Source organism: Rhopalosiphum maidis, chromosome 1 (genome assembly GCF_003676215.2).
Source record: "Rhopalosiphum maidis isolate BTI-1 chromosome 1, ASM367621v3, whole genome shotgun sequence".
NCBI classification, from domain to species: domain Eukaryota; kingdom Metazoa; phylum Arthropoda; class Insecta; order Hemiptera; family Aphididae; genus Rhopalosiphum; species Rhopalosiphum maidis.
In genome coordinates this window covers 71,244,152-71,256,754 of record NC_040877.1, presented here as the reverse complement: position 1 = coordinate 71,256,754, position 12,603 = coordinate 71,244,152, and the positions used below count along the sequence as shown (strand labels likewise).

Genomic DNA, 12,603 nt, shown 5'->3' with positions numbered 1-12,603 from the left:
ACTGCAGGGTCAAAAATGGGGAATGAGCTTAAATACATCTAAATGTCACTCAATAATATTTAATCATACAATGAATAACAATAAACTTAATTATATTTATTGTCCCAATACTGCCATTACACGTAAAATAGCGGATATATCATTAATTTTTGACTACCTTATTAATGGACATTACTATACTTCTAAGTTATTAAAATTTAAAAGAAATCTAATTTAACACCACATAATATAGTAGACACAAAGATGATTCTACTGCAAAGAACATTTTGGACGGACGTTTAAGTATCAAAACTAAAATGTATATTCACCGAACGGCGAACTATTTTTAATTGAAAGGGCATCAAATAGATTCGAAATTTGTATATTTCTAAGGGAGCCATGGTATACTGGGGCTTCAGAATTATAATACGATATCCACCATACGATATTTACGATTAACGTGCAATGCGACTGCGAGGTATATTTAGGACGGATTTTTCGAAATGAACACGGAAATTTATGTTTTACGGACCATTTTTAATCGAGCAATAGAGATTCGAAATATGTAGTTTTCAAAGGGGGTACTCAGGATACTTGGGCTCCCAAAAAATAATACGATTTTGACTATACGTTATATTTACGATATTAATGGCCATTCGACTGCATGGTACATTTTGTATGGCTTTTTCATACTGAGTATAGAAATTTATGTTTTCCAAATGGTTTTTAGTTTAGTTAAATGTTAACTGTATTTTTAACTTATAAGTTATTACTTATTATTACCTAGTTGAAAAAATGCCAAATTGTTCTTGTATATTTTTGGTGCCTAAATAATGTAAAGCTTTCAACGATTGAGTAACTCTGCCTATTTCTGGTTAATGTTTTTATAGGTAAAACAATATAATAGACACAATATTTTATAACACTATAGTATACATTTATTAAATGTTAATTAAAAGACCAATTGTATTATGTAAACAGAAAAATATTGAATGTATACAAAAATTATTAAAATAGTCAATAATATGAAAAATATCCTTTTTATACATATTTAGACATATTTCAATTGATAATTATTAGTTTATATTTTAATTCTAACTAATCCTTAATTGTATATTTACAATGGTGGATTAAAACTTACATATTCTAATAAAGATGTTAGCTGGATACATTTTTAATTTCTAGTTTAGAAACAATGTTTAGTTATAAAACATGTACTCATATAATTTAACAGCAAATAAAACTATAAACATTTAATAGAATACAAAAAAATTATAATATAAGACTTATGTTTACATAACACTATTAAATAAATAATTAGATTTAGATTTTAATACATAATATTTACATAACATTATGTACATTATGTATTATGTACTATAACTGATAACATATGCCACTATGAAATTTAATTATAAATATAAATAATTAAACATATATTTATTTTTCTTATACAAATTATTATATTACAAATTTGTTTCGACATTAAAAATTATAAAACTGGAAACCATATGGGTTTCAGAATAATTGTAATACCTATATTTAAACATATTATGTTTAATGTTATCGTATTATTGTAATAATATATAATAATCTATAGCATTGTGGAGAACGTCAAGGTAGCTCGGCTTTCCCTCACATTTCCAATTATAAAATATTATAAATGTAATTGTATAATTACTAATTAGTATAAAAAAAGTATGATATAATAATTATTTAATTGTATAATATGTATACATTTAACGCTATTTGGCTATATTACGATTTACGATAACATAATATTAGTCAAAGTCAATAACAATTTAATGAACTATAGTTTTTTTTTTTATTTATTTAATTTAACCTTCAGAGAATTTCTAAGTTATGTAAAACTTACATTTATAACTATAATAGGTTATACACTTATAATATAATAATATAGTACTATTACATGAGTATTTTTATAATGAATAGAAAAATAATTATTTAGAATACGTAGGTATTTGAATTATTTTATTATTTGAATACTTTACAATATGAGTGAGGGGAGTTAAAACACCTAACTCCCCTATCTACGCTACTGCAGATGAATACATTAATAAATCAATTAATTGATACATTCAAAATTTTACTAAAAACACAATGATTTAAATCGTGAGAGCAAGCCCGGATTAAGGATCAATTGGGCCCCGGGACACCATACACTTAGTGGGCCCCCTTTCAACTTTAACTTCAAAATAATTGTACCATTTAATTTTTACAACTGTAGGTAGGCACATAGTATATTATTATTATTGTATAATTTTGTACTATACAAACAAAATATATATAAGACTGCTAAATAAATAATTATATCATAACTAGCTGATCCCGCGCACTTCGTTGGGGTAAAAAATTACAACTCTTAAAAAAAAAAATAATGAATTATGTCATAATATGCTTTGGTTTATTAAGTACACAAATTAATGTAAATATTGGTACATTTTATATTATTTACATTCATATTTTATCATAAATGTATTTGCAAGTTATATAAGTTGTATGAAGATGATTAAAAAATTATTTTGATTAGGTATAGGCATTTAATTTTTACATTTGGAAATCCTTACCTATACAATAAATATAATACGTCAATAAACTATAAAATAAGATAAAACTAAACAATTAGGTAATTATTTTAACCCCATTATGTACCTATTGCTTGATTAACTGGGAAATTTTTCTTGTGATAATTCCATTTAATTTTTAGGTGATTTGTCTGTAAATATACTTTCATAAAATATTGTATTTAATTTAATATATATTTTATTATAGTTGTGTGCAAACAAAATATAAATTAATTATATTAATACATTATACAATTAAATATAAAAAAAAAAAATTGAAATTAGCTATCCCTCCTAAAATAATGATTTAAATAAGTATAAGAAATTGTTTGTCTTTAGACACTATGGTTTGTGGAGGAGATGAAATATTACGTAACTATCATATCAATTAACATATTTTTTTTATATACATTGTAGTTATGGAAACTATTTGAATTGATATTTTTATAGTAATAATTCGCTTATTATTGTCTTTTTAATTTTAGTAATATATATAACATGTCCTAATAACATATAATTTTGCTAATAATTAAAATTAAATTAAATTTTAGTTGTTCCTAATAAATTTAGTAAATGCAACTTAATAAAACTGGTATCAACTATTCTCTTATCAGTGGTTTAGGAGATAACTATAGGACCAAAGACCTAATCCACGACGGACCTTGGCTTATCAGTTGCCGCTATTTTCTCGATTGGCAAAATATTTAAGATTATACTACAATCTACATTAATTATTGACTAAAGTACTTATATTCCATAAAAATGTATTGTTTATTATTTAATTACTTAATATAATTTAACGACATTGTATTAAGATACAACTTAAAAGAAAAGTCAGCGTAGTGTACAAATGTTTGAAAATTAATTATAATGCCTGTTTCGTGTGCTGCGTATGGATGCACAAACAGATATCAAGCTGGACAAAATATACATTTCTTTCGGTAAGTTATGTTATAATAATAACCAATCAGTAAGGATATTAAACTTTTAAATAACAAGTCAATGCTCGGAAAATTTATTCTATATCTATTTTAAATTTATAATTGTATGATCATAGATTTCCTATTTCTAACAAAGAGTTGGTGAAAAAATGGATAAGTGCAATAAAAAGAAAAAGTTTTGAAGCAAGTCAATGGAGTCGGATATGTAGTGTTCATTTTACAGAACAAGACTATCAAGTTAGACCTGGAGCACATAGATTATTGTTAAAAGACCATGCAGTTCCATCAGTATTCCCATCATTTCCGACCTACCTTCAAGTACCAATTAAAATTACTAGGAAATCACCTACATTAAGGAACTGTTTTGGTAAAGGTTTATTGTCATAAATCATGTTAAATTATTTTGTTGACAATTTGTTTTATTTGTAAAATACAGATCTAACTGTAGATCAATTAGAAGACAATATTAATGGATGTAACAACATGTATCCAGTTAGTAATTTTAAGAGCGTGAATGTACAAACTGACACCTATTATCCAAATGAAGAAATTCTTAGAAATAAAATTGAAATACTACAGCAAAAACTAAGAAGGAAAAACAAAAAAATTAAAAACTTAAAAAACTTATTAAATAATTTAAAAAAACAGAGGACTTCTTGAAGATGAACCACAGACTATTATTGCTTTTAATTTTGAAGGAAAGAGTTGGGACTTAGAACTGATTGCTTGTGCTGTCTTATGCCTTTATAGTAATTATTAAAAATTCTGCTTTATTAATTTTATAATAGGAAGGTATTAGATTTATTCAAAAACCAATATAATTAATAATTAAACTATTGGTAAAAGGTACAGTAAAGAAATTAAAGAATTTGCTTTGACGCTACATTATTACTCGCCTAGAGCTTATATCTTTTGCCGGTCATAAATATATATTATGTTTAATTATAAAATAATTGACAGTAAATATAATTTGTTTTAAAACACAATATTAAGCGATTTATTATTTAATACTCAGTATAAATATCTCCTGACTTCTAAGTTATCCAAGGATCATCTCAAAATATTTTTTTCAAATATTCTGCAACAGACTGGAAATAATAATCCAAATTTGATTGAATTTCGAACAGCTATGAAAAAATTTTTATTAATAAATTCAGTATCTGCATCCTATTCTGCAAACTGTATTTAATGGATAGTATCAGTACAAAAAGTGTATTTGAAATTCGATGGGGAAAAAAAAAATTGAAAGTTCAGAATGTGAAGAAAACTTTGATGATGATAACTTGACATAACTAGATTTAGATGGACTATTTTGATGTTTTAAAAGATAATGTCCTTTATTATATTTGTGGTTTTATTGTAAAAAAAAATATTTAAGAGAATTGACTACAACATGCGGAGAAAGCCTTTAAGGAGGTCAAACTGTGCATAGTTATTGTCATAGGAATTAATTTTCTGTATTCGTAGATGAAAATATAGAAGTGGTTTGATTAAAAGTTCTGCCGATGTTATCCAAATAGTCACATTTGTTGAATTTACTTTGATCAAACTTACAAATTTAATTACTTAATTCATTTAATAATTAACCGTCTTAAAGTCCTGCTTTAGATAATATATTATCTATATCTGTGATAAGCGCTAACCAGTGATGACTGGCATGATGTTAAAAACGGTTGAATATGTTTATATCCGTGTGCGATGCAAGACATTGGTAGAATGGGGAAGAAAAATAAAATTATAAAAACTAATAATTAACTATAAGTACGACTATTACGAGACGACATAGGACGACAATTATAAATAAACTGACAGAATTCATTGAACAACAACATAAGTCATAACTTCTGTCGTTGGCCAAGTGGACGACGAGCGATCACACACGGTGTTTCCGACATCTGCGGTCGGATAAACGCTTTCGGTGAGTAGCAACATTTCCCCGTAGACTGCCGTTTGATGAAAAGGCGGCGACTAAATTATAGTCTAATTGTGCGACATTGGTTTACAAAATGGCGGTGTGTATAGTGAGCCGCGCGTACCAAGGGTACCGTAAAATGCGTGGCGGCGGATGTCGAGCTTTTCAGTTTTCGTGCTAAGACTAACTGGCTATTCGGCGGCCAGTGGTCGCGGATATTGATATTCGGTATTTTATTGTCGTCCCGCCGCCAGCCAAACGGTAGATAAAATTTAGGTATGGTTGACGATTTCTTCAATATAGTGCCGTTGAACCGAAACTGATGACGAATGGCGTTCATTTTGTTTTCAAAAACTCGGCATTGATACCTTCGTCGTCGCCGAAAATTCGAAATGCACAACGACGATAGGACACGGTTTTAAATAAGTACTACTTTTAATTATTATTTCAACGTTGTCGAAGAGGCAATTCGATCTGAAGACAACCCTATGTCCCAATGCCAATAATGATTAAAATGATGAATATTGACACAAATTCCTCTTAACTACGGTCTTCAAGAGTGGCACAGGTTTATCACTGAATCGGTAACTGTCAAATTGTTTTGCATTCCTAAACTATTAAAATTTCTGGTCCGTGGTTGTCAATATTGTTGCGGATTACTAATGTCTTGGGAGGCATTATTTTTAAAATCCCTGCTAATGATCATTCGTTTTGATGATCCTGTGTCCTGTGAAATCCTAACACAACTTTTTTAAACTATCATTAGATACAATTTCTCGAATCATGGTTTAAGACAAATACAATTTTCTAAAATAGCCACTTATTCTATTAAAAAGAGTACAAGGAAGGGGTATGAGTCTTTACTTTTTAGTGTTTGATATGTCATATAAATACTAGACATAAAACCAGCAATATTGCATGCATCTAACAGCTGTGCATTTGACAATTGTTATTTATACATTTTATATCTAATATTTTTATTTAATTAAATTATATTTAATGTTAATGCTATAATTTATTTCAGACCTCTTTTTAAGTACACAAACACAAATATCTTCGAGTAATATGGCTTCTGCTTTAGAAGAAAGAGAAGAACTAAGTTCAAAATGTTTTATATGCAATGTCAAAGTTACTACTCGTTCATCATACAATATTTATTGTACTTTTATGCCTCAAAGAGAGTTATTGTTAATAGATGTCATGTCTAAAATACTTAAAAAGGTTTTAAATCCTTCTCAAATGAGAAGCTCGCTATTGTGTCGAAGGCAAGTATTGTTCAGTTTTATTGTTGAACCTACCTTTTGTAATTAAATGCTTGAAGTTCTAGTGATTATATCTGTAATATTATACGTAAATTGATTTTTAGGTGCTTTACACTTTTTGATGAGTTAGATCAGATATCTACACGTTTCAAAAAGCTTCAAACTGACATTATTAAACGTTACACTTCTACTTGTAACGAATATAAAGATGAACATTTTTTTAAAATTGTGAATAGTATGACTCCAATAAAAATTGAAGAACTTTCACACAGTGAACAAGAAAATGATAACAAATCCTTTAATGATGATGATGAAAATAGCGAAAAATCATCCATAGCTTTAAATGAGGTAAACATTAAAAATAATTTTTAAATTTAGAGCAGAGCATAGGTGTTATTGTATTTTAGTTTTATAAGTATTTTAAAAGCTCATTAAATTTCATGTAACTCCTATATTATGATTCTGAACCAAGACTGTATTTTACGACGTTCTTGAAGAATCAAATGTAAGCAAAAAGTAATCTGTTAAAAAAAAAGACCTTAAATTAAAAACAACTGACTTAGAATATGTAAATTAAAATAAGTAATTAGTGATTACTAATATTATAATCATGATTAAATAATTAAGTATATTGTTTTCTATATGTATATTAATAAAACAGTTTTTTAATTTTAATAAAAGTATGTTGATATGTCAAATATTAATTATTAATTTTTAGTTAGAAATTGTTATAGATTTGTTGTTAGCATTTTTAATAAATTATTTATTACCAGGTGCGGATTGAACCAACGAGCTACCGAGAAAATCTCAGTTGGCCGTGTAAAATTTTGACCCGTAGCCAAAAAATGAGAGAGAGCAAAGATTTTCAAAAACCCCCAAATTAAAATTAAAATTGAATATTAGGGTTGAAGTCTTTCTAACTTATCAGTTATCATATATAATACAATTTAAGTCTACCTAAAATTTAATCAAATCTCAACCTATAAATGGGCTGATAGAAATTTAAAATCTCGCTGGGCCAAAATGTCTCACTCCGGGCACTGCTTGTTACTAAATTTTTAAATTGTATTTACAAATTATGTTTTAATGTTCAATATATTCATTACTTATCCCTTGCTGGTATAAAACTAAAACTGAAATTATAGTTATATATATATTTTTTAGTTTCATAGGTTAATTCTAGATATTGGGTATTTATCTCAAAACTAGTTATATTATCAGAATTTAGGTTCATAAAATATTATCTATTTTAAATAATATTTTTTTTTTTTTTTATTTGAACTGTACCTATATTGATCAATTATCAATATTGTATTGTTTTAAATATACCTAATTCAATTATTTACTATGAAAAAATTAGAAATATTATGGAAAAGAGATTTCTATTATTTTTTTTTTATGAATATAAGCAAAATTTTATTATTTTGATAGATTGTTGATAATATCATCAGTAGCATACAAGCTGATGAAACTATGGACAACGATGAAGATATTAAAGAATGTACTTCTGATACTTCAAAAGGTAAAATTGTACAAATTAATGAAAAGGTTACAGAACATATTGATGCAGTAGATATCCCTTTATCTGTTGTTGAAAAACCAACCTGTGAAACAAGTGAGAATTAACATACATTTTAAATATTCAAACATGAATTTTTAGTATTAAAAAAAAAATTTGATTTAAAAATAATATAAAATAATTTTAATTTTCAAGAATCAAGGAAACTAAGTGTTGATAATAATTACAAATGTGAGCAATGTGATGATTCTTTTCTTCAAGCTTCAGATTTAAAGAATCATTTTAATATGGTTCATAAAAGTCCTAAGTGTTTCTTTTGTTCTGTTTGCGATAAAAGTTTTTCAACTAAACAAGCATTAAATAATCATTTGTCCAAAGAACATAACACTTCAGATAAAAAGAAAATTAATGATCAAGTTGATTCAATTTCTCCAGCAGTTAAAAGTTTGTTTTGCATATATAAATTTATCTAAAAATATATATTTATTTATCTTTTATTTATAATTCATAGCTGAAAATGAAACTGATTCAAACATAGTCAGTGAAGCTAATACTGATTATATAAATGATGTTCCCGAAGGTGTGGTAATTGACGTGAAACCTGAATTTTCCATTGATAATAGCATGTATTTAGAGGAAGTTGTACAAGAAGAAAATGAAGATGATGATTTTGAATGGAAAGAAGAACAACAACTTAACTATATTGAAGAAAATATCGTAGAAGATAGTTCAAGTGCAATTGATGAAACAATAACCCCTTCATCGGGATCAGAAAAATCTGATAAAAAACAAATAAAAAAAGGGCGAAAAAAAAGGGGTAGCTCACGTTCTGGTGAACGTGCATGTTTGCCAGCTATACATAGTTGTATACTTTGTGGCAAAAAATGGAGGACAGTCACAGAGTTAAAATCTCATGTACAATCTCATAGTTCTCTTAGGCCTTATGTCTGTGAGGTAATTTATCATTGATATTATGTTTTTTTCAATTTATTTATAATCTTAATGTTGATTTTTAGATATGTGGTCAAGCATATAAAATGAAAAAAGCTTTAGACGTGCACATTGGAATGCACAATGGTATACATCCTTTTACTTGTGAATACTGTAATAAGTCTTTTACACAAAAAGTTGGTCTACAAAAACACATTCCCATCCATACTGGTTATACACGGTTTCAATGTGATTTGTGTGGGAAGCGATTTATTCATCAAAAAAGTTTTCATATACATACAATGACTCATACAGGTGAAAAACATGTTAAATGTTCTGAATGTGGTTTGGCTGTTTTATCTCAATCACATCTTAAGCGACATTTAAGAGTTCATACTGGAGAGCGACCATATGCTTGTCCAATATGTGGCAAACGTTTTGCAGAAAAGTATAACATGAACGCTCATGTGCATATTCACGAAAATAACTCAGGAAATGCACCAAGAAGAAATAGAAATCATATGTGAGTCAATTATTTGTTTATTGTTATTTGTTGTGCTCAAAAAAAAAAAAAAAAATTGGATTCAAATTTTTGATAAATAATTGTTATAAGCAGGGCGTGTAAGTTCATGCACTAAAAAATGTATAAATTAGCATGCATCTAAACATTGGCAAAATATGCACTAAAAAGTTTGGAAATATGCATTTATATTCGATAACATTTTTAAAATAGGTACAATGTGAAAAAAATCAAAGGCAAATTTTGAAATAATTAGATAAAACATCAATTTATTTTGAAAGTATTTTATTTCTTTTAATATTTATTCACTTTAAAAAAATTAATAAAAATAAATCAAAACTAATACTATCATTTTGTAAATAGGAAAATAAATAATATAAGAAACAAAAAAAGAACCAAAATATTCAAATAAATAAATAAAATATTTTTTTATGTAATAATATGCTTTAATAGTTCTACAAAAATCTACTATATGATAAATATGCCTTAAATGTTATTCAATTTTTAATTTTTATTTACTAGATGTCAATTGTGTGGTATGAGTTATGATCGAAAACATAAACTTGAATATCATTTAGCTTCAGCACATAATAAAATTGACAGTAAACTTTCTCAAGATCAAGAATTGGTGCAACTACAACAACCAAAAATTGAATACTTTCAAGAAGTAAGAAAATATGTTTTTATTTTAGAATATTTATACTAAGTTCAAACAAAGAGAATAAAATCAGTACTTAACAGAAATATGCATATAAAACAATTTAAATTGTTTATTTAAAAAAATCTTTAGTACACTATTGCCTTCAACTTATTACCTACTGGCTGCTTCTTAAACACCATGTAAATGATTTTTTAGTCTTAAAGATCATAGATCATACAGTTATTGTGAAGAAATGAGTCAAATTAAATAAAAAGAAAATAATCAAATTATTCAAATTATTGTGGTTCCTTCTTGGAATTATGGTGCAATAAGATATATTATTCTTCTCTTTTTTAGTTATGTTAGTCACTTATCAACAGTGGTGCGGAAGTCCAAAATTTAAATTATAAAATTAGGCACCTCTACTTAAAATTTGTATATTTAATGACAAAAGTAATCCCTTACCTAATAAATTCACCTAAGACAATTGTCATAGGTAAATATTTTTTTTTTGCGCCACTGCTTATCGATCATTATTCAAACAATTTTAACCCAAAATGTAGAAATTTATCTTATACTTGTTTTAAAAACAATTTTGAGATACCTGTTAATTCAATCTCAAATTTTACATTTCTAATGTTCTAGTTCTCTGATTTTAATTATTTAATAATTAATATAAGATTTTTTTATGTAAACATATAAGTGAGAAAGTGTATGTATACATTTTTGAATGATGTCCTCTTAAAAGATCTAGTGCTGATTTTTTAAATTTTTTGCAATCTCATAAAATTAAAAAAATTATTGTATTTTAGTTATTACCTTAATTATGATAATTTCCTCCTATTTTATTTGTCCACTGACAATCTATTTTGGGGTGAGGGGTTAGTCTATGACTTCATAGGTTTCATCTATAAAGTCAGAATCTCAATAGAATTATAATAACTTTCATTCTATCCAAAAGAAGAAAACTACAACCCCCCTTGAACTGTAATTTTTTATTTGATTTCAAACATTGTTATACAATAATAAATTAGCATAAAATTGTCTTTTTTAAGTCATATTTTAATGTTAGAAATTAAAATATTGTAAAATCTATTATAGTAATCAAAATATATATTTTTAATTAAAATGAATATGTTTAAATTTATTGTTTAGAATTCCCAAGGTCATCAAATCATCAATGTGGATAATAATGCTATTGAACACAATGGTAGCACTACAATGATAACAGTTAGTGGTGTCAAACTTCCAATATCTTTAGATGGTGCTCCAATTATGGTTACTACGATGCCACAAGAACCCCATACTACCAATCTTGTACCGCTCAACTTACCTACAGGTTCTCTTCTTACTTACAGGCCATCAAACACAAATAATAATAATGATCAACAGATGGTTGATGGTTCACAGAACTCTTATATGTCACAAAATCCTGTTACAATACAATTGTCTTAAGATAGTAAGTTTATAGGTATAAATAAAATGAGGAATATAACCTCAAAAATCACAAAAGGACCCTTTAAAATTCCTGAATCCAACATTTTGTATTGAGATTAAATTATAAATAGTAGTTCTACTAACTACTTATATTTCTTAATTATTTTAAGTTGTTTATACGTAGTAAGTTAGGGTCTTTTATTGTTTTATGCACAACTCTTATTCTTATTATTAATGAGTAATAATATAACGCAATTCATTTTTTAACTGTCGCTATACATTTGTTTTGATCAATTGATAGATTGTTTCTATTTTAATTTATTTATCCAAAATTGACAAAATAGCATATTAAATATGATATTTATTATGCTTTAAGATGATAATATTAATTCTGTGAATAAAATTGAAGATCATTAAAATATATAAAGTTATATATTAGTTAGTAAATACAAAAAAAAAAAAACTTAAATTAGTATTTTTAAATGTTTGTTTATATAAGCGATTATTTTAGTAAGCTTAAAAGTAATTTTAATAATATAGTTATATGTTACAATACTTTAAATTATTTTAACTGTATTATTTGTTTAAAATATATCACTAAAATTATTTTTTAAAAATGGAGTATCTCCAAAAAAAAAAAAAAAACTGGTAATGATCAAAAATTAAAGTTTAACCCATGTTATGCAATTATAACTTTACTATTCATTTAAGTTTGAAATATTTAAATCACAGCTACGAATTACTAGTTATTTAAAAAATCAAATCTCATTTAATAGGTTGTTAAGAACTATTGAAAACATATTCTTCTTTTTTTTTAATATAATTATTTTAGTTTTAATTGGACATCACAGTTTTCATTTTTTAAAGTTATTTTATGT

The 12,603-nt window shown here is 26.1% G+C and overlaps 2 protein-coding genes across 5 annotated transcripts; both read left to right on the top strand.

Moving 5' to 3' along the window:
- The first annotated feature begins 3,247 nt into the window (after window positions 1–3,247).
- On the top strand, window positions 3,248–4,491 carry LOC113549158 (THAP domain-containing protein 1-like). The gene is given in 4 exon segments (XM_026950338.1): window positions 3,248–3,505; window positions 3,622–3,872; window positions 3,942–4,144; window positions 4,146–4,491. Coding segments are annotated over 4 exon segments (645 nt in total). The 5' UTR covers window positions 3,248–3,434; the 3' UTR covers window positions 4,266–4,491.
- A 633-nt stretch (window positions 4,492–5,124) lies between these two features.
- On the top strand, window positions 5,125–11,956 carry LOC113549157 (zinc finger protein 484-like). 4 transcript variants are annotated; one of them, XM_026950333.1, is made up of 9 exons: window positions 5,125–5,423; window positions 6,442–6,682; window positions 6,784–7,027; window positions 8,111–8,294; window positions 8,394–8,642; window positions 8,710–9,152; window positions 9,215–9,651; window positions 10,171–10,315; window positions 11,444–11,743. In XM_026950333.1, the coding sequence occupies exons 2-9, from the start codon at window positions 6,483–6,485 to the stop codon at window positions 11,741–11,743; spliced, it is 2,202 nt and encodes a 733-aa protein (XP_026806134.1). In that variant the 5' UTR covers window positions 5,125–5,423; window positions 6,442–6,482. The 4 variants fall into 4 exon arrangements, with proteins under 4 accessions (XP_026806134.1, XP_026806136.1, XP_026806135.1 ...); XM_026950335.1 differs by lacking the exon at window positions 5,125–5,423 and adding an exon at window positions 5,582–5,843; XM_026950334.1 differs by lacking the exon at window positions 5,125–5,423 and adding an exon at window positions 5,582–6,001.
- Window positions 11,957–12,603: the final 647 nt, after the last annotated feature.